At 36.5% G+C, this 23,720-nt stretch overlaps 1 protein-coding gene across 1 annotated transcript in view; it reads right to left on the minus strand.

The window, feature by feature from the left end:
- The window catches only part of LOC581380 (pre-mRNA-splicing factor ATP-dependent RNA helicase PRP16), a 31,011-nt gene extending 11,230 nt beyond the window's left edge, over window positions 1–19,781 (minus strand). Inside the window, exons 1-10 of the mRNA XM_030975422.1 lie at window positions 19,689–19,781; window positions 16,773–17,102; window positions 16,055–16,206; window positions 15,265–15,522; window positions 14,591–14,807; window positions 13,893–14,002; window positions 13,416–13,480; window positions 12,987–13,142; window positions 10,807–10,992; window positions 10,042–10,200 (exon numbers count right to left, since the gene is read on the minus strand). Coding sequence (XP_030831282.1) covers window positions 10,042–10,200; window positions 10,807–10,992; window positions 12,987–13,142; window positions 13,416–13,480; window positions 13,893–14,002; window positions 14,591–14,807; window positions 15,265–15,522; window positions 16,055–16,206; window positions 16,773–17,098 — 1,629 coding nt within the window. The 5' untranslated portion in view covers window positions 17,099–17,102; window positions 19,689–19,781. The remainder of the gene's footprint in view (window positions 1–10,041; window positions 10,201–10,806; window positions 10,993–12,986; window positions 13,143–13,415; window positions 13,481–13,892; window positions 14,003–14,590; window positions 14,808–15,264; window positions 15,523–16,054; window positions 16,207–16,772; window positions 17,103–19,688) is intronic.
- Between the last annotated feature and the right edge of the window lie 3,939 nt (window positions 19,782–23,720).

Here is a 23,720-nt window from a genome sequence, read left to right on the forward strand (position 1 = left end):
GATGTTCGACTGCACACAGTCAAAAATGATGCCTCCGCCATAGAGCGATTTTACAAACAAAAACAAAAACAATTTTTTAAATTTTATTGTAATCCATTAGCAGGTTCTCAGAATATTGTGATTACAAGCTATTTTTCGTATACATGTATGACCCTTTAAACTTTGACCTCATGACCCTAAAATCTAATCAGTTCATCGGCTCTGTAAGACACATACATATCCCGAGCTTGATAGTAATCCATCCGTCAGTATTGACAATGCGTTCACAAGCTATTTTTGCATACATCATGAGTCCCATGACCTTTGACCTAATGACCCCCCCCCCCCCCCCCCCCAAATCTAATCAGTTCATTGGCTCTGCAAGATACATGTATATAACCCAAGTTTGGCGGTAAACCATCAATTGGTTCTTGAGATAATGCGATCACAACCCATCTTTGCATACATAATGAGCCCTGTGACCTTTGACCTCATGACCTCCAAATCTAATCAGTTCATTAGCCCTGCGAAATACATACATGGCCCAAGTTTTGGGGTAATCCATCGATTAGTTCTTGAGATAACGCGATCATGAAAAAGTGACGTTCAGACTTACGGACGGACGGATGCAAAACCAGAAAACATAATGCCTCCTGCTACTTCGTAGCGAAGGCATAACAAAAAAATTTCTTTACAACATGAGTTAGACTTGACGTCATGGCATATTGTTCACAGGAGTACATATTTCTTTTTCTTTTCAGGAAAAAAAGGTAACTCGCAATCAAATTGAACTTGAATCCATAGCATTTTACTTTCAATTGATTATCTATCATTCTCCTGGGAGACTTCCTTTACTCCAAAGAATTATATTATTGATATTATTGATATCTTGTTCTTGATTTCAAAAACCATGAATTCCTGTTCCCTACAAGAGGTTGGGTATTTACTTTCAGCTCAATGAAGATGGGTTGATTTTGGTATGCCACACATTTTCCATGGACCCGTAGTCTTAAAGGTAAAGATCAGTTTTGGAAACGCCCCCCTCTCAAAAAATGAAATGGAAGCTCTTATTACCAATCATGTGAAAGAATATGTTTTGACTAATACGTGATGATACAAATTTTGCTGAGAAACCGCCTACTAATTGATATATTTGGTAAATTATTATATCTATTTGGACCTGATAGATATCGCGCACGTGTCGTGTAGTCCGATACAGGGGTGGCGCCATGCTATTTTGTTAGGGGGGGGGCGAATGGGGGATGTGCCCCCCTCAGAAGTTGAAGATGTTTTTTAAATTGATTTTGCCAAATTAAAAAGAAAAAAGTCTTAAGTTCAACTAACAGGAACAAGAACGCAGAAGGGTGTCTGAGGGGGATGTGCCCCCCCCCCTCAGAAGTTGAAGATTTTTTTTAATTGATGCATAAATGGCTCGTTTTGGTGCATACTTTTGTCAAAATAAAAAGAAAAACAGTCTTACCTGTAAGTTCAACTAACAGGAACAAGAACACAGGGGGTGTCTGAGGGGGGAAGTGCAGCCGGTTTTGTGTCCCCTCAGAAGTTGAAGATTTTTTTTTTAATTGATGCATAAATGGCTTGATTTGGTGCACACTTTTTGCTAAATTAGAAAGAAAAACAGTCTTAAGGTCAACTAAAAAGAACAAGAACGCGGGGGGGGGGGGGGGGGGGGGGGGGGGGGGTTGTCACCATATTTTTCAGAAGGGTTGTTATAGACAAATTTGTCATTTCCATTTAACAATCACCTATAAGGTTTAGGAGATACAAGGGATTAAATCTGATTTTTTTTTTTTTTTTTTTTCAGTTGGTGAAAGGATTTTCATCTTAAACCAATGTTTGAACTTTCGGTAATGTGAATGTAATAATGAAGCGTCTAAATCTGATCGCCTTATTTTTTCTCTATCTTTATTTTTTCCCTTCTCCCCCGCCCTCCCTTACGTCATAATTTACATTTTATAGTTCTCTTTCTTCTGGCCTTCCTCCTTCTCGTCCCCTTCCTTTTCTTTTCTTCTCCTTCTTTTCCTTTCTTCTCCTTCTTTTACTTTCCTTTTCCTTCTCCTTTTTCTCTTTCTCCTTCCCTTCCTCTTCCCTTTTTTCAAAATGATAGGGGGGCGGCTGCCCCCCCCCCCCCCCGCCTGCCGCCCTGTGGCGCCCCTGGTCCCATATACATCTTTCTGTGTTCAGTGCTTTCTGGGCCAAATTTTTTATAATTTTGATGATTCCAGAACCTTGCAGTACACACCAATACTTATATGCTAGATGATCAACCTTTTCTGATCGATTCCACAACGTTTCTTTCACAATGCATTCGCATGACCATACATGTAACTGGTCTTTATCTTAAAGTATCTCCGACTTTGATGTCAATAGGTCAATAGTGAGGGTTCAAGGGTGGGATGTGTCTTTCAAGTGGTTTCCATACAAATATACCTGCTCCAGATCATCTTGATAAACCTGCTACTTATAATAGTAATAATATATATATATTTATAGTGCAAATATTTATAGCACCCAAAGTGCAAAGCACTGGTAAACATAATTTATACACCACGTGTACCGTATGTCTGAAAACAAGCCACGTGTGAATAGCTAATAGCGGTACTTGTGCTTCAGCGGTACTTGTGCTTCACCCACGCTGATTTTGTGAGTGGGCAGCTTCCAAATATCATCACCATTTTAATAAACATATTTGAACACATCTCCTGAATTAATAGTAACAGTACTCTATTGAACAACTACTGTTTATGTAGGTTGACATAGGGAGTATTTACGTCTGCAGCTGTTTGACTCCATTTCACTAACATACACGGTAAGTACACTTGCATTTATATAACATGCAAATCCTATCTCTTGAGACAAGAATGAACTTTTTAAATACCAAGTGGAAACTGGGCAAAACTGCCCTTGCTGTACATTCATAAGTAGTCATGTAATGTCAAAATATGAGTCAAAGCTATGATAATGTTCCAAAACTACTGTAAAAAAAAGATAAAAAAGAAGGATCATCCAAGAATGTGTACGGTAGTTCTCCCAGGAAGGATTTTTTTGATATCAAGAATTGCATCTCTTATTTGGAGCGGAAATGGAGAGTCCACAAAGATACATGCTAAAAAAGGAATAAGAAGTTTATTTCTATTCAATTGACCTACCATAGATCGTATTTTTGTAGAATATAATGGTTACAATGAAAGATAAACCTAACAGAAAAAAGTGAATAAGCTCCTCCAGTGAATACAACAGTCAAATTTTTTGAGATGCAGTCAATGTTGTGAACTGATCAGAAAATATGGAGCATACCTGCTTTGTGATAAAACCAACTTATCATATTTTTTATTGAATGTCTGTGTCAATATACAGTAATCTTGGACAAGATTCTTTAGCTGAAAAGGGATTTGCCATGTACTAAGACGTGAGATCAAGACGCCCTCTCACACCAAGCCTGGCGGAAATCATCGGAATCGAAGGATAGCGCCAATAAACCCAACAACAACAACCACTAAGACGTTTCTCCAGTTGGTGACATTGTAACAGAAGTCAACTGAGTCACTCCAGCTGTCATCTTGTCGACATCTGTCAAAATATCTGTGACGGACATACTTCATGGACTTGTAGAGTACTAAGGCACTGCAAACATTGCTTTGATGACATTTCTTGAAACCAGTTGGACCACATGAAGGTTGTCATCTTGTACTTGGTCATATTGACTTCAATATTGCTTCAAACAATACACTACGAATGAAGTTCTATCAATCGCTTTTTCCCCATTCTATATGTTCATTTTTAACTTTTGTTTTGTAAATTAAGGAATCTGTATTTAATCACAAGTAACCATGTTAAATTTTGTATTTAGATGCACTATGGCAAAACTCATCCTTTTGATCACAATACTTCTTGTAAATGGATACCAAGTTAAAGCAGTATCCTTAATGCAAGGGCAAGAAGCAACCTTACATTTCCCATACCCATGTGACAGCACAGAAGTCACATTACAGCATTCGTACAGAACCCCATTTTATCGCTCTACAGATGGGTCATCACTGTCTTTGACACAAGATCAGGTACAAAGATTTAGCGTTCAGAATATAAAGAACAATGTCAATTGCTATCTGGAGTGTTCAATAAGTAATCTACTGCGCATTGATCAAGGGACATACATTTCGTCTGTATACAAGGATGGGGAGTTACTAGTTGAACAAACACACAGGATTTGGCTTGAGGTTGATTATCCTCCTGGTAAGGCATCATGTGGTGTGAGTAATGATAAGGGTGGAGACTGGGTCTCAATAGACTGTACAGCTAATGTTGGGAGTCTATCAGGAAAGATGAATGCTATCAGGATGGTGTATGGATGCCTCCACTAACTGATCCTACTAAAACTGACACTATATTGAAACAGACCATTCTCATCAGAAAATCACAGCCAGTATTTTGTTGTTCTTCCACTTTGGCTGAATACACAGAAAGATGTGAATGTAAGGATACTGCATTATATCTAGATGATACCAGTAGCAGTGACCCATGTCCAACTACATCAACAAAAACATCAACAATTTCTACTTACAGTCGCAGACCCCCAGATCTGGTCAACAATAGTCAGACTTTTAACTCATCAAACTGTCCCCTATCATCAAACATGACATCCAAGAATGCCATCAAAATGACCAAAGATAATTCGAAAGCATTGGTTTTATATTCTATTTTGGGAACTGCTGTGGTCATAATGTTCACATTGAATGTAATTTTCCTCTATAAATTGAGGCAGAAATGCAATAACAATAGTAATGATGAGTCACAAGATCCTTCATTATCAAGAAAGGTTTACAGTGATGATGCTCAAGAATGCGTAACAGAGAAATTAAATCATATTCAAGAATCAAACGTATGATTTTCAAAACATAAAACATTATCTGAGGAAATACCAATCATTAGACTTGTAGTGACCAAACTCGTTTTTACCATTTCAAAACTTGGTTTTTTCTTTAAGAACACCGTATAGCATATTGGGTGTGTCTAATTTAAAACATACGTGTCAGACCCGAAGCCTTATTACTTTAATGGTCACGTGGGTCTGTGTACTTACGTTAAGGACAAAGTAGTCCCTTGATTATTTATCTATAAATTGTTTGTAGGTAAAGTTAAATGGACCGTAATGAAATTATGATATTTTCTCATGTATGTTTTATTGTTCTATCCTAAACTTGATTGTTATACTTAGTTCAGAAGGATGTGCATTCATGCTCGAAAAGTAGTCCTTACGAATGCGCGCTATGTCAGGCAAGGCCCTGATGGGCATTTTATACCACGGTCATTCATTCACTTGCTTTAAGCGAAGCTGGTTGTCTCCATTTACTCATTCCGACACACTTAAGCTTTGCCGTCAATTTAGCCTGTTTGTGTTGCACCATTTATACAGCCGCTGAGGCGTAACTTGAGGTTTCTTTATACAAACCACGCTACAAAGCTACAATCGACGATGACGTATGATTTTTCTTACCCGTGTGACATTAAGTCTAGGGTGAGTTGCGTAGGAATATTTATGTTATGTATTCAATAATATTGATTGGAGTCATGACTGTTTGATATCTATACATGTATTTACAGATAATATTGAATACTATGTATTTATTTCTTGGTTTCTTAATTGCATTTCAATGTTTATGAACTGAACTGAACTGAACTGCATTTTGTCTACAGAAATTCAATCACAATCAATTATGATGACTTGCATGATTTAATTATGTGATTATTGTACTTATGATGCTTTCGTTTTATCTTCTGTACAATGCAGGGGTTTCCGTTTTTATTTATAAACGAAATAAGCTTCATTGCACTTCACCATGGCGTCTCAACTTCTTCATTTTTGTTGGCTATCATTTAAACCGTGGAACACGCGTCCCACAGACTTATCATGCCATTATAACTTTCGAGACATCTAGAGGAATTATGAACTCTAAATCTTTTGGTAAATTTATATCAAATGTGTCTTCCTTCTTTGCTATAAATGATTAAGTGAAGCTATTGCATTTGTAGATTTCAACACATAAACAAACATTAACAGTTTTTGAAAATTATTATATCATCTTTTTTCTTATTAGAATGTTGAAAGATAATATAAGGGTTTGTTTTCCATCGCCTAGAAAACCAATGTTCACATATGTATGGTAGTCTAAGCACTGTTTTATTATCAGTAGTAGTAGTAGTATTAAAGAATCTTGAAATTGAAATATAAGGGTTTGTTTTTCATCGTTAAATCTAACAAACCTGCAGGTTTGGTACCATGTCCTTAATTACTATGTAAAGAAATATAGTGGACTCTTTCTGTTTAACTGCAATTATGAAGTTGAAAATATCTCTGTGAATATGCCTGCATTTTATAGATTACTCTTAGAGAAATGGCTTTTGATTACAATGCTAACAGACCAACCCTTTAGAACACAGATTGTATGGAATAATTGTAATATCAAAATTGATAAAAAAACCTTGTAAAACCTTCCAGTCATTGAAGAACGAATTTGATATTGATCTCAATGATTTTTTTAGAATTCAATGTACCTATAATGCTGTCAAAAACAGTAAAAATTTTAATATAAAAATGTTAAATGAAGAACTTAAAGAAGAAGCAAAAGAGATAATTATCATTCCTGAATGTTTTTGACTGATACCAGTTCTTAAGAGCAGACATTTTTAGAAGATACTAATAAATTAAAAAATATGAAAGACCAGCAAGTACTGTTCGATTGCAAAATAGATTTGGTATGTCCGAACAAGACATATACAAAGCACGCCAATTAATAGTTCAAACTTCAATATATACAAAAACAAGAGAATTTCAATACAAGGTATTAAATGATATTTTGGCACTGAACTATAAGCTATATAAAATGAAATGGTTTTGTCTCCTTTATGCTAGTTTGGATGCCCTGAATATGAAACAGTCAAACACATTATGTGGACCTGTAAAGTCACACAAATATTTTGGAATGATGTAAAGTTGTTTCTTGATATCATTGATTTCTCTTTACTTAATGACAAGACGGTGATAACAGGGGTATTAGAAAAGTTTACAAACAAAATTAAAATGCTTATAAATCACATTTTAGTTATAGCTAAGAAATGTATATATATTAAAGCAAATGTACTAGTGCATATCAAAGTATGTCTTTATTTAAAGGTAATACAAAGTTTTGGGAAATTTCGAAAATTGGGTGGATAGTGATTCTTTACAATTTTGATATATTTGGTTGCCCCTGTGGATGTATTAAGGGCACAACAAAACTTAGCCCCTAAAACAATTCTGCTTTTGAGAAAAATTGAATATAAACATTTACCGGTGCTCCCGGTAAATGTTGATGAATTTCAAATAGCGCCTACGGTCGTACAACTGTAGCTGCGACCATGAAAATCACAGAATATGTAGTTGTGATATATAATTTCCAAACGGGAATAGCTAATCGGTCGATTTTAGTCAAGAAACATTGTTTGATAGCTTAATTAATATCTTGACCTTGAGAGGGAGCTATACAACATGAAGAGCTTATTATTGACAATTTCATAACTTTAGACTCGATTTCAACCGCGACAACGATCACTGAATATTTTAGGATCACATATGCTTCCAATATGTTCATTTGAACCAAATTCATGACCCCATACCAAAACTTTGTATTACCTTTAAAAAAAATTTATCAAGATCATACAACAAAGAGCTTTACATAGCAAAACGACATAGAAAAGTAAATGTACATGTCAAGAAGTGGGGTCCACTCGCGAATACACCAATTAAGCACTATAAATTCAAACGAACGTTCAGGTTACTTGTTTTCATTCATGAAATGTCCCTTTCTCTTTCCTTAAAATATTGATTTCCTGTTTTAACAGATGTAATAGAATGCTTTTATAATATTGTTTTCATTAATCATGTCACAACTCTGTATTACATTATATCATGTTAAACTGTTTTGAGTACCAAATAAAATATCATTTGAAAACAAAATAAAATCTAACAAGCCAATGTTCACATGTTTAGGGGAGTAGTATCATAGCTTATGTATCATAACGGTAGAGATGTTGTGTTCTTGGATGTAAAGTCAACTGAATGCAGATCACAAGGTACCGGTACTGGATTTGAATCCAAGTCCGACACTAGTATGATCTACATGTACATCTGCCACTCTTCACCCTGGTGTATATGGGAATTATATGCTTAAGCGCTAGTTATTTTTTAGTTATTTTGGTAGCTCAACTACAAAAGGAGTAATAACGTTGAAGTGCCATAATTGTCACAGCATGATGGATACAAACATTCATGTATACAAGAAGCTAGTATCACTATTATCATAAACAAAGATGTCAAAAACATTTTCCATAGTAGAACTTTGATCAAAACTTTAAAGGATAATATTGAAATGATATCAATTTCATAATGTACCGTACATGTGCCTCATAACTTCAATAATTACTTGTAACTGAAATCAAATCTTCATACTCCTAAATCACTTTTGAATGTTGATATTAATAGCAAATTTGCCCCTAAGTATAGAGGAATAATAATATCATCTAATTCAAAGGAATTTTGGTAGTCAGTTTGTAGTAGTACTCTCATGTATTCGTAAATTCTCATGAGATTCCATGCCAGTGTCGTAAATATTTGATCATACATTACTTCTGTAGATTTATTGCCAGTTTCAAAAAACCAAAAAAAAATGTAAGAAAGACTTGTTGCCAAAACTCATACAAGCATTTGGAAATTAAGATTAACCTCATATTCAACTACCCTTATGCTCATTCTTTCACCTTTAACCATTAAAATGCCTCTGATATAGTTTTGATGGGGTAGGGGTTTCATGATTGGTGACAATATGAACAATTTGTGTATCATGAAGAAGAGCTTGGATTTACTTCAAAGTCTTTTTTGTAAAAAAGCAAGTTCTTCACAGAAGAGACTTTGTAGGATTTGAGAATACCTCATATTATCATTTGTATTTCGTAGGATATTATCTAAAAATTCAAAACATGAATATATACTTCCGTCTGTACACCTGTTTAAATGATTTCAAATGAAATCATACAATTCTTAAACTTGAACAATGTCACAAATATATTTTCTTCACATATCCATTTAATATTTATTCTAATCTGTATTAATCTTGAATGGGCCTTGACCTTGCATGATGAAAGTGTCGCAGAACAAAAGCATAAGAACCACAAGAAAACATGAGTGAAACTTGAAATATATTAATATGCCTTTGCCATAGAGCGATTTTACAAAGCAATTTTTCAAAATCAAGTTCGATTGTAATCCATTGAAAGGTTCTCAGAATATTGTGTTCACAAGCTATTTTTGCATAAATAATGAGCTTCTGTGACCTTTGACCTCATTACCCCACAATCTACTCAGTTCATTGGCTCTGCAAGATACATGCATGACCTAAGTTTAGCAGGAATCCATCAATCAGTTCTTGAGATAAGGCGATCACAAGCTATTTTTGCACAAATGATGAGCCCTGTGACCTTTGACCGCGTGACCCCCAAATCTAATCAGTTCATTAGCTCTGCAAGATACATACATGACCTAAGTTTGGCAGAATCCGTTAATTGGTTCTTGAGATAACGCGATCACAAGAACGGGACATACGGACGGACAACCCCAAAACATAATAATAAAAGTATAATAAGTAGCAGGATATATTGAATACATCTATGTGAAATTGAATGTGGTAGCAACAGGAAGGTGCATGTACAAAACTGAAAAAGAGAGAATTGCCAATCAGATAGACTTCCCACAAATAAATGGAGTAAGATAAACAAAGAAATACAAGGATGGAGAGAGTAGAGAGGAGAACGAAATAGATAGAGAAAATAGCTTTTACTTACATGTAGGAATGTAAATAATTGAGAGAAATAGAGAGAATGAGAGAGGGAGAGAGAGAAGAGAGAGAGAGAAAGAGAGAGAGAGAGAGAGAGAGAGAGGGAGAGAAGAAAAAGAGAGAGAGAGAGGGGGGGGGGGGTAGAATGTGATACTGGAAGAGAGTGGGAGATACATACCTTTTCATCTTCCTTCTTGACTCCCATGATATCTCCTAGTTTAGTACCAGCCAACTCCCAGTGTTTGTGTTGAGCTTTCTTTCTCTCCCTCTGTTCTCTGTGTTTCTTCACAACATTGCTGCCTTTCCGAGCTATCTGAGCCATGTCTGACGTGTTATCCTACAAGTACAAGGAACCAACAAAGAAATGAAGCTTTGCTTCTTTTAATTTTACTCGGATTTAAACCACAACTGCCTCTACAAAGACAGAACTCTGCAAACCTACCCTGCATTTCTGTGTTTGTACAACATATACTCTGTTTCAATTTGTGCACACTAACAGAATTCTTAATAATATCAACCCTGGACAAAACACTATACCTAACCCAAACCCTAACCCTTAACTTAGGGAATTGCAACCCTATCTCTAACTTTGACGACATAAAGCCTGGAGCACCAACTTTCTGAGCCCTGCTAATGTACTGTATTATAAAACGATCAATTTTTCACGGTGTTCTTGTGTACCCTTTCAAACTATTTAACTGATCTTTAAACAAAACATATACAGGGCCCAGTTTCTTAAAAATTGATATCAATAACAAGTTACAAGCCACTGTTATAAGCTACTGAAATCATGGCATGTGATTGGCTGAGAGCATATCTGTCATAGAAATTTAGCACTTGATATAGATAAAAAGTTTTATGAAACGGGCCCCTGCAGTGGGAATTTGCACACATATTTCAGCATACTAGACCCATTCCCCTTGACAGGTGTGTTCACACTGACCTTGACAGGTATAACAGGTTCAGGCTGCTTGGTGAAGACTATCCTTCCATCCAGGAAAGGAGGTACAATGTTGTGCACTAAGAGATGAACCCTGTTGACCGTTTCCTCATCAACCACCTCCTCATACTCTATCTGCTGGACAACTCCACTGGTCAGCAACCGATTGGTCTCCCACTTGTCATTGTCCTGTGGTCAAAGGGAGAACAAAAATGGAATTAAAGCCTGAATCTATCTGACATAAAAATCCAGAAACAGTCAAAAAAAAGTCTGTAAAAGCCTCCCACAGAAATGGAAAGAGTGAACTCTAAAGATAGGTGGCTTTTCTAGCCAGGTTCTTCTACATGTACACAATCCTCTCATGAGGGAGAATAATAAATAGGTGACCACGATAGATATATTCTTTTATTGATCCATATTCAAAACATAGAAAATTAGCCTCCACTGGCAGCACATAAACAAAATACAATGTAGTTACATAATAATTGATAAACACTTTAGGTGTATATGTCACATAATGTACATAAATTCACACGAAAGTCATGAGAAGATTGAGAAGAGAGAAAAAGGTCGGAAGGAGACTAGATTGAAGAGCAAAATAGTAAGAAGAGAGAGAGAGAGGGGGGAGAGAGAGCGAGAGGGGGGGAGAGACAGGGAGGGAGGGGAGAGAGAGAGAGAGTAAGATAGGAACAAAAGGTGGACATGGTGGAGTAGGGAAAGGAGAGAAGAGGATATAAATAGAGGGAGGGGAAAGAAAAGGAAAAGGAAGGGGGAAAAGGAAAAAGAAGGGGGACAAGTTGTACACGACACATATAGATAAATTGTTTATTTTAGACAGGTGGTATATTTAGAATAGGCTACTGTAACACATTTGACTCAATCTACACTTCAACAGGGCAGAGGTTTACAACCCTAAATGAAATGTTGCCCAGGACCATTGTAAACTTGCAATATGTCAAAGAGTATGAATATAAGTTTTCAATACATCCAGGTGGGCAGAAAAAGGATTTCTCCTAATTGTCCACTGGTTTACGCTTATACCTACAATGTTAAAGACAGATGAGAGACTGCCCCTCTATAAAGAGCAGAAAATGAAAGTAATTCAGTAATCATGATTGTTGAATTTTTTAGTTCATTGTGTATCATAAGGTTTGTTGCCTTTTTTATGAAAATACTTTGGAGTAATGCTACACTAAGAAAGTAGTTGTGATCTGATGTTTGATTTTTTAGGAAGAAATGCAATATATACAAGTCAATAACATATCTCAGCTGACATATATACAGTGCGTCCCAGAAAAAACGAAACCGAGAATTATCAATGTTCTATCATAACTTAATCACAACTATAATTAATGAATGATACATATTTGGAAAGCTTAGAGTCTCCTCTTCCATGTGATGCTACTCAGATAATGCATATTTCACGCATGAGTGATTAAAAGCACTTTGAAGGAAGGAAACCAAAAAGACATTTGGCGGGCGGTATCTGAATTTCGAAGAAAAATTCACATTTTTAGAAAGTTGAGTTCTGCCCTTTCATATGACACCTCAATCAGGAAAAATGAGCGAGGAATGACAAAGTTCTGTTTGTTTAAAGTAGTGCTTGCATTTCCATAATTTTATTAAACAAATTCGTTTTCACTGGCTGCCTGCCGTATCAATAAACAAAATTAACAAAAGACTTAACTCCGTTTCGTTGACAATCAGCCGTAGATGAGAGTCTTCATGCATGGCCGATTGTCAACGAAACAGAGTTAAGTCTTTTGTCAAATCTGCTTTTTGCTACGGCAGGCACCCAGTGAAAACAAATTCGTTTGTTAAAATTATGAAAATGTAAGGACTACTTTAAACAAACAGAACTTTGTTATTCCTGGCTCATTTTTCTTGATTGAGGTATCATATGAAAGAGCAGAAAATGAACTTTCTAGAAATATGAATTTTTCTTTGAAATTCAGATACCGCCTGCCAAATTACTTTTTGGTTTCCTTCCTTCAAATGCTTTTAATCACTCATGCGAGAAATATGCATCACGTGAGTAGCATCAACCGAAGGAGGAGACTCTAAGCTTTCCAAATATGTATCATTCATTAATTATGGTTGTGATTAAGTTATGATAAAACATCAATACTTCTCAGTTGCGTTTTTTCTGGGACGCACTGTATATTTCATTCTGATGTAGATACCTTGTTGATCTGTCTCTGTTGAGCTGACATTCTCTTTGCCTTCTGGGTAGCGAGATCACGCTCCTTCTTTGCTGCGTACTCGGCAGGTACGGCAGCAAATGGGTTGTTGGATTCATCGTAACCCTCATCAGATCCGTACCACTGACGGTCTAGCCTCTGAGGAAGAGAGAAAGAACACATGACACAAATGAAATGGATTAGCAGCATGTACATATATTCAAATACATAATGAACATTTTTTTGTTCTTGTTCCTGCTTATGTTTATGAAGCTTAAGCATGGACAGAGTTGATATGTTCTTTATTTCATGTCATTTAATTATTAAGCGCTGTCAGATTATGCTACTTCAAGTTGTTATCATTTGAAAAGGATTTATCTCTCTTTTCTGAAAATGAAAAGAAAAAAAACATCAAACAATTGTGTGACTCACCTTCTGCTCTTCTTCCCATAATTCCTGATCTTCTTCCGACCTGACCCTTGTCACTGTGTCTCCTCCTGATCAAACAAAAGCAATAAAGGCATTTCAATATTCCATTCTCCCTTTAGATAATCATTCGTAGTGACACTACTCTATCTATGAGAAAAAAACCAATGCCTGTTTTTCATGTTGACTGAATTTTCTTACCTTCTGAACATAACTACACTCAGCATAGAGCTCGGCGATGAATACTATGCTTTCCTGATAAAGTGAGAGAAAATAGTCTAGCAAACTTCAGACTGAAATCCGTTTTGTTTTCTCACTGAGGTGGTAGAACTTAATTCCATACATAAGCGTGGTTTTTACACACTTAAAGCTTAAAGTTCATTTTTGTTAGAGATTTAAATCCAGTGATATCCTAAGCCAAGTACTTGAGGCTACCACAAACATAACAACCTCTTGCATTACCAAGTGATATCTCAAACTGACCTTTGACCTGTGGCGTAGCACCACTCTTCTTGCGATTGTTAGCCCATGAGTTATACTTGTGAGCTGGGGTCATTACAGGCGTGTCATCTTCCTTTCTTCTATTACGTGACCTACAGCATAGGATGACATCAATTAGGTAAAGGTTAGATAGCATAAGCTTAAGCATAAGCTTAAAATCCAAGTGAGGAATAACAAATCTCATATCATGGAATTTAGTCACATATATATCCTCATATACATACAGTGCACATTTTCTGATTAAGACATTTGACATAGTTTTCTGTATTAAAATGCAAAAGAAAATTTAATACAAAATCAAATCTTTTGTACCGGTAATATTAAACGAACTAAGGATGAGATAGGTTTCTAACTCTCAAACTGGCAACAAGCATTGTACAAATTCGCATGTACAGTCGTCATCATTTTATGTTTTTTTTTAAGTAAGTTAATTTGAAGAAAATATCATGCTTTTAATTACACCGTCTAAAAATTTGTTTAGTAGTTTAAAATGTGTTATAGCCATTGTGCCAGCATTCCACAGTAAAACAGAAAAAAATGCAAAATAAACAGAAAACATTTATAAGGCGAACAAGTAACTTAGAAATAGATAGCATGAATGCAAAGCTTTTTTATATAGTAAATACCAAACAAATTAAACAGAATAAAATGCAGTTATTTTCTCATCATTCTCTCCATACCTGTCTCCATCCTTCCTGGTAGAAGTGTCCTTCCTATCACTACGCTCACTCCGATCACTACGATCACTCCTATCTCTTCTCTCGCTCCTATCACTCCTCTCACTGAAATCATTCTGTCTCCTTAATGTATTGGGCGTCGGCTGGTCCCATTGAGAGGGTGCCTTCTTTGGAACATCATCCTCCTCCTCCCAGCTTGCACGGGATGGTGTGTCGATACCTGAACAAAAAAAATCATGGCATCAAATTTGTTTATCTGTACAATGAATATATAGCAATATATACGATCCTCATATCATACTTTACAAATTCATTAGAAATTTGAAGAACAGCTATGTACAAAGACACAATGAAAATTAAAATTGGAGTGAAAGAATGAATAAAATTATGTAATATATGATAGATACATTTAATCAGCATAATGAAAATCTTCGTATTTCATTTTATATATCAAATACATGTACCGTTATATAAATTCCTACTATGCACGACTGAGAGAGTACGGTATGCATGATTTGTAAAGTAATACAGTTTAATGAAGTATAACTTTCAAACCTCTTATAATATTCTTGCATATATTTTATTTCAGAAAAAATAATTCACCTCCACAATTTGTTAAGTATGGTACAGCCGTAATCACCTCCATTCTCTCTACAAACATAAAACTTGAAACTAACCTCTTGAAATTCTTGGAGTAAAGGGTTCGTCATCAGCCCGTGGTGTACGCTCCCAGTTGCTTCTAACACTTCTATCACTTCTGTCGCTTCTGTCGCTCCTCTGGCTGCGACTCCCTCGCTCAGAATCATGACCTCTGCGGTCATCACGTCGATCACGATGTCTGTCTCGTCTATCCCTGTCCCTGTCTCTGTCTCGATGTCTGCCTCCTCTATCTCTATCTCTGTCTCTATCCCTGTACTTCTCTCTTTCATACCATTCTACGATAAACAGAGTTGAATTGAAAGTGATTTTCAAATTAATACTAATATTGAATTTAATTTTCAATTTCTTTCAATTTAGGTTTATACCATTGAGGGGATGGTTTACATGAGAAACAAAAGCTTTTTTCATTTTCAAGGCCTGAAATGTCATGTAGAGCATAAAGATCACAGAGTTTTAGAACCATCTTATTTATCTGGAATATCATACAAAATTTCCACACAGTAAATCTGTTTGTTTTGTTGTTGTTGTTTTGTTTTTTTTGTTTTTTTTGGGGGGGGGAATGAAAATACACAATCTAATGTATATCATCCCCTGAAGTTGGAACCTGCAATAACCTGAGGACATCTTCATTGCCACTTTCTTTGAAGTTCATCAACACCTGCTTTTTCTTTTCTTATTGATGTCAAATATCCACATAATGGAACATGCATTCTTATGTTCACGACACTGACATTCTGTGACACATGCTTTAAATAAGGTAGACATTCTCCCACTTTCACGAAATTCATTAGATATGATCTGACTAACCTCTTCCCCTTCCTTTCCTATTATCATCATTAGATGAAGCGTAGACACCTCCTTTCCTACCATCCTTCTCCCTTCGTAGCTGTCTCTCCTTAGCCTCTGAGCTCACACCTCCAGTGTGAGTTGGCGTCTCTGTATGAGCAGCTCGATAGTGCCTGGAAGAAAGCAATTACAATCAGATTACTTGTGCCATGTCGTGATCTACTATTTCTCAAAAGGGTGTTTATTTAATATAAAATAAACTCTGCTATATAATTATTGTGCAGTTAAGCATAACAAACTAATGATTTTATATGGTATTATCAATGAAGATCTGTATAATTGTAATTGGTTACAAGTTGGCATTCTAAGATATTATTTTTCCTGAATAGTTTGGACGGGAAGATGTGTCATTTAACTCTTATGCACCTAAAATGCCCCTTCTTTTACTAGTTGCACTGCTCAAGGAATTGCCAATATCCTTTCATCCGATTAGTAGGAGATTTATCTCATATGTGAGACAGATTCCTGAGTTTGATTCTGCAGTGAAAGTGGGTGACTGAGAAAAGTAACTGAGAAAAATTGTCTTACACAATGCAAAACAATATGCAATTTACTATTTCTTCCAATGAATTAATGGCTGCCGTACATGTAAACTGTTGGTGCTGATGAAATAACATTTATTATCAATACCTTAACATTTCTCTAGGTCCTCTTCCATGAGTAAGTCATTAAACCCTACCTTTCCTGAGAAGACTTCTTCTTCTGTGATGTTCTATCTTCCTCATCTGAATCACTGCTGTCACTATCATCGGAATCTGAATCCTTTCTCTCCCACTCATCCTTGTAAGATGTGACTTTTGACTTCTTACTCTTCTCCTCCTCTACCTCTTTTTCTGACACCTCCTTCAGTTTGCGCTTCTCTGCAGCAAGAACATCTAGGCCCAGGACTGAGGATCTGGTAGGTGGGGCTTTGAAGTCCTGATCAGAGTCTGATTTCTTCTTCTTGACAATCAACCCGCCAACCTGATTAGAAAGCCCTTCAAGACGGTGAATGGAATCAGCCATGCTTCTGCAAAAGAAGGAAAAGAAAAATTAAGATCTTTCACAGTTAAAGTCCTACTAAAGCAGGTCACAAGATCCTACAGGGTAGTCTGCTAACGTACATTTGATGTCAGACTCAAAACTTTACCATGTTAAATCTGAGATGCTTGGCCCTACGTGTTATCAGTGTCTATGATATGATGTAATATTGGAGCCCTAAAATAATTGCGCTTCAAGATGATCATGAAGTGCCTCAAAAAAGTAGAAACCTTTTGAGTGACCGGTTTTACCATACTCGTTTTACAAAGGTCACAAATGTTTATCAACATTGTAGATAGCCAGCATTTTAAACATTCCTTTTGTTAGTACTTTCCGTTCAGCCAGCTTCAATAACAATAACAATTTACAGCTGCACATTCTACACATTCTCTGAGTTAATTTCATCCATGGAACCACCCAGCAACAAGAGTGTTATTTTAGTTACTCCAATCGGACCGCACCTTATTGTTTAATAAGCAAATCATCACACTTTTAGCGCACTTGGAAAAGTCTCCACACACGGATTTTACTCACTTCTCCTGTCTTCAGTTTCATCAATAGGACGTTTTCGGATTATTCAACAAGCGTTTTCTCATTAGTTTTCATGTTAATAGCGAGTTTCATCATCATCATTTTATTTGAGGACTGAATCGCAAATTAGATTTGTCTTCTATTTAATTTTGGGAAGTGTGAACTGTAAGGTTGTGTGCCTTCATCATATTCGCGTTTCGCTAGCTAGCTAGTCGCGCTTCACGTGCTGATTCATCACTTCGCTATATCGCACTATTCTTCCTCTTCATGATTCGCCTTCCAGTTTCTTTCTACACTCGAGATATCAACGCTGAAGATTATTATTAACGGTAAGAATATTCATTTAGTTTCTCCACTCCATATGGTCCCAAAGAAGACCCCAGGTGACTGGCGACCTTGTGGGGATTACCGCGCCCTCAACTCTCGGACAACTCCTGATTGTTACCCGATACCCCACCTACAAGATTTCTCATCCTGCCTCAGTGGTAAGACGATTTTTTTCTAAGATTGATTTAATTCGTGCTTATCACCAGATCCCGGTCGAGCCATGTGATATCCCAAAGACTGCAATAACCACTCCATTCGGACTTTTCGAGTGGGTTTGCATGCCCTTCGGACTTCGAAACGCTGCTCGGTCTTTTCAACGGCTGATGGATGAAGTTGTTCGTGGTCTCCCTTTTGTCTTTGTGTACCTCGACGACCTGCTCGTTGCCAGTGCTACGGATGACGAACATGTGACACACCTCCGCCTACTTTTTGATCGACTTCGTGAGTATGGCATTGTCATCAACACTTCCAAGTGTCAGTTTGGTGTATCTTCATTGACTTTCTTAGGCCACCACGTGGATCAGCATGGTATCTGTCCTCTCAACGACAAGGTGGAACACATCCGGGAGTTTGAAAAAAAAATTTGCAACGAATTTGTTACGAGGTCCGCGAGTGTTCCCCGTTCCTTGCGTGTTGAAAGTTTGGTAATACATAGTTTACATTGACTCGCACACGAAAAAATGGTCGAAAACAAAATGTCAAATGAAGAAATAAACAAGCTTTTGTATAGTTATAAGAGTTCTACCAAGGTTTCTTTGTCGATTTAATTTATTATATAGTCTCAATTAGAATTCAGAATTATCTCACTGAAAAGTTAAGAAACCGACGATGTTCTCGATCGTAGTTATTTTCATTTTGCCAGCAGCCGATCTAGCGTTGTTTGGGCAAAAAGCTAGGCCGCTGCCTTCCCATCGCAAACCTTTCCGAGTCCCGCTAAAATGGCGCGCTACGGAGCTCCGAAGCTGCGTTGGTATCGCTGCAAACTCTCAGCCGGCTAGCTCCCCAAGACGGACCATTCGCGGTATGGCGAGATTGTGTGTGTGAGGTACGATTTTGGATTCGAGAACGCACGTAATGCAACCGTGCGCGTCATATTCAGCTGTCGAATGTCGACGACCAATTTTACATGTACGATTTTTAGTACAGATACTTGGTCAGTTTTCTTCTTATATCTTTGGTTTTACAACATTTAAAAATATAATTTCTTCAAATTTGCTCCTGACTCGGTTCAGACTAATTGTGTGATGTGTTTTCAAGTCAATTTTTTGAATATATTTTTTTGCATGAATTTGCCTAGACTAGATCTAGTCAGAGGATAGTCTATGCGGTACCGTCGATATGCGATTAGAGACTGAAGCATTCGGTCTAAACTCTGAGTGCACATGCAGCTATGACTGTGATTTTTGGTATAGTTTTAGTAGAGTATCTCAACGCCAGAGTATCTTACTTATTATTAAGAATAAAAAAGGGCAAAAGTAACATGGTTCAGTTGTTACAACAGTGTAATGAGTGAATAACCAACCCACACAATAAGAATTGTATGGGACTGAGCAGGCATTAATTGTGCACAAATCAAGATACGGTCTGTATTATCTATTATCATGTTGTTACGTGAAGAAAAACATCAGAACTAGTCTATTTAAACAAATACATCATCCCTAAACACTTAAAAATATCCCAACATACCAGCAAGAAATTAATATTCACAGCCACATACCTGATTTGTTGTCTTTCCAAACATTAGTGTTCCGACGTCTCGAAAACGCTAACCATCTCGGCCGCCAATCATTGACCAAACACATGATACAGACGTCGACCACATGTTCCGAAAAGCTCGACTCTATCAAGGTTGAGTCGCCAGTTCATAGTTCATTTTATTTCTTCTTTCACAAACATTTAACACACTTACTCCTAATTTTGTTAAATAGATCTAATAATAATTTAATTAAAAAATGGACTATTAAACCGCAAAATATAATGGGAAGTTCTTGTGTGTAGTTGATTTTCAAAACTGGTGTTCATTAATGAAAATACAGTTTGTCCCTTTTGCAGGCCAAAAAAATGAAAAGGTTAAATTCCAACGGCATTTGAAAGATAATACTAATTTAGAACTCCCCTTAGAAAAATGGGGCTTGAAAAGTCGACTTAGGAGCTATAGAGCCAATACGTAGTAGTCTTGATTTTCGGACCATTGTACCGCATGGTCGTACGTTTTATGCTACGCAAAGATTCAATCAGTTTAATTTTGGCCATTACAAGAAGTGGGTTATTGATGTAGACAAATCCTTTACAGCTCATTTTATGTATGTTATTACCAAAGAAGAACAAAAAGCCAGTCAGTCAGTCACTCAATACTGACAATAGAGTCTGACAGTGAAGTCTAGTAAGTAAACGGGTTAGTCCTTGCATAATTTGAATAGGACACTGCTAACGTTTAAATTTCACAGATAGGCAATACATGACATATTCATAATTTCTGCAAAGTTCTACAGAATTTGAGGTTGGTTGCAAAAGGGACAAGTCCACTCCAAAAATAACATACTTTCAATAGAAACAGAAAATCAGACAAACCAATCAAAAAAAGTTTGAGCAAAATCGGATAACTAATGAGAAAGTTATGAATTTTTGAAAAAGTATGTAAAACTATGGAACAATGAAAAGCACAAGTGTCTGTGACGTCCTCACTATCCACTAATTATTTTCTTTATATTGATAACATACATTTCCTATTTTTCCCCTAAGAATCTTAGTTCTTCACACCAGCATTCAAAATGATAGTTTGTGTAGATGTACTAATATAGAGTAATTTGTTCCAGTTAAACAATGTAAAGCAATTGATATGACGTCACAAACTGATAACCAAATTGGCAAATTGTGTAGTGATTTTTATTGTTCCATAGTTGTACATACTTTTTCAAAAAATCATAACTTTCGTATTAGGTATCCGATTCTGCTCAAACTTGGTTTGTCTGATTTTTTTGCTTCTATTGAAAGTAACTTATTTTTGGAGTGGACTTGTACTTTAAAGACTGGAAGCTTATAGCTTTATATTTGTCCCTCTTTACTGTTGCGTCCCGTCTCAAGTATGGTTCAAACTTAATTGGATTCTGTTTCTCCAATACCTTCCTAGGGATGACTTGAATTGGTTAATGGTGGCAGGGCATTCCAATCATTTACACTCCTTATAAAGAAACTATACTGCCAAAGTCTTGTATATTGAATTGTTGTTTGACAATCTTGAAATCATGGCCTCTTGTTGTTGAGTCAGTGGCTATAGTTGGGAGAATATCTCTATTTGGTCTGCTCTTTGTCTTCTGTAAGCCAAAGTAGGTAGTAGTAAGTCTGTCTGGGTATGCTTTTTGTTTCAGCTCAGGAAGAAGTCTCACGGTGGTCCTCTGCTGGACTTTCTCTAGTGTGTCTTCATCTCTCTTCAGTATTGGGCACCACACAGAGTTACAGTATTCTAGTGTTGGTCGATTAATAGTTTAGTAGAGACCATGAGGAAACCCTTCTTTTGCAAGGCTGGAAACGACCTTATCATTCCTAACTTAATGTTGGCTCTCTTGGCAGCATCTACTTTAATTTTATGAAGCCAGTAGTAGTTTTCACCCCTATAGGCCGGCATAAAATGCACCTGTCTGGTGAAACCATAGAAGTATAAAGCTCTAAGGGTGAAACGCATTACCTATTCTACTGAATTTATGGCATTTCCAATTTACTTATTACAGCATATCTGCATTAGTTTGGCCAGGAGGGATCAGACCTCCCTGTATGGTCACTGACAGGTGTTCTCATCAAATCAGCTCTCACTAACATAAGAAAAGGGGGACCATGGGGGACCAGCAGGCACCGATTAGGCATGCTAGTGACAGATCGAGGGCGCAAGTAGTGCAGTGGGGCTTAAAGGTATAATACAAAGTTTTGAGAAATTTTGAAAATTCGGTGAGTGATTCTTAACAATTTTGATATATTTGGATGCCACTGCATGTGGATGTTTTATAAGCACTAGAAAATTAAGCCCCTAAACACTGTCTTCTGCTTTCGAGAAAAATTGAATATAATGATTTACCGGTGCTCCCGGTAAATTTTGATAAATCTCGAATAGCGCCTACGGCCGTACAATGGTAGCTGCGACCATTAAAATCTCCGAATATGTAGTTGTGATATATCATTTCCAAACGGGAATAGCTAATCGGTCGATTTTAGTCAAGAAACATTATTGTATAGCTTAATTAATATCTTGACCTTGAGAGGGAGCTAGTCAACATAAAGAGTTTATTGTTTACAATTTCATAACTTAAGACTCGGTTTCAACCACGACAACGATCACTGAATATTTGAATTGACACTTGTTTGTTTGTTTGTTTTATTTCCACTTTTTCATATCAATACAAAGAAACATCATACAAATAAATACAATGAATAACATGTAAGTTTGACAAAATATGTTTGTAGTTAAAATACAAGTTTCTTACAAAAGGAAAAAGCAGGAGACCACATGTCGTAAGCGTTAATACTTGATGATGACCGTGGCCTCAGCCGAGTTAGCAAAATAAAAGAACAACCCATACAACTGCATTGTATTCAATCAGGCGCGGATCCAGGATTTCTTAGGGGAGGGGGCCCAACTTTTTTTTTTTTTTGCTCCCGAAAATTTGAAAAACGCGCCGGCCAAAAATTCGCTCAGTGAGGGGGGGGGGGGGGGGGGGGGGGGGGGGGGGGGGGGGTAGTAGCACATTTTTTTTTTTTTGACCCTCAAAATTTTTTCAATTTGCACCCCCCTTGAACGCCAGGGGGGGGGGCCCAACCCCCAAAAAGGTAGAAATCACGTGATTTTACATGATTTTTTTTTCAAGGGGGGGGGGCCGGGTCCGGGCCCCCCCCCCCCCCTGGATCCGCCACTGTATTCAATGTTAAATAAGATGAAGTGATTAAAAGTGAGCATGGCTGAATTAATTTTAAGTGAAATAACTCAAACATATTTAGTTAAATATTTCGTGTTGAGAAGTGCATTTGTGCATAGTGCAAAACTTTAGCTTGGTGTATCAAAAAGAGACTAATAACGTGAAAATAATAATATTGTGTGCTGGTTTCAGTTACGGGTGATAATATTAAATGTATGCAGGGTCCATTCCTGATGACAAACAAAGAAAAAAAACAATTCAAGACATAACAAATTAGATTATTTTAAATTTCTATGTAAGATCTAGCAAGCTTATTTCCATCATCATGACAATCTATACAATGATTTTAAAAAATATCAAAATTACATATTATAAATTGACATTATCAGCATTCGAAATAGAAAGAAAATATGAAGGTATTAACCATAGTACAAATGGAAAATGGTGCATCTGTAAAAGCCAATAAGGCTTGGCAATTGAATGCACGAGGCGCAGAAGTAATAATAACATAAATATACTTGGAAGAAGAAGAAAAAATGAATAAAAAAGAAAAGAAAATGAATAAAAAAGAAAAAAAATGAATAAAAAAGAGAAGAATTTGGTATTAGAGTGGTCTTAAAATAAATTATGCATTATAAAGAGAGAAAAAAATGTTTCTTGTAAAGTCTTTTGAATGAATTATTGAATCCGCACTGTAAAAAAGGAGGTAGTGAATACCACATTTTAGGACCAATATAACGGAGAGAATCGGTCAGTATATTGGAAGAAGCATTCCAATGATGGAATGTATCAGTATTTCTCGTGTAGTGGGTATGGACCGCATTGTTGACACTAAATAGGTGCAT

The sequence above is a fragment of the Strongylocentrotus purpuratus genome, unplaced genomic scaffold (genome assembly GCF_000002235.5).
Source record: "Strongylocentrotus purpuratus isolate Spur 01 unplaced genomic scaffold, Spur_5.0 spur5_scaffold_8, whole genome shotgun sequence".
Classification (NCBI taxonomy): Eukaryota; Metazoa; Echinodermata; class Echinoidea; order Camarodonta; family Strongylocentrotidae; genus Strongylocentrotus; species Strongylocentrotus purpuratus.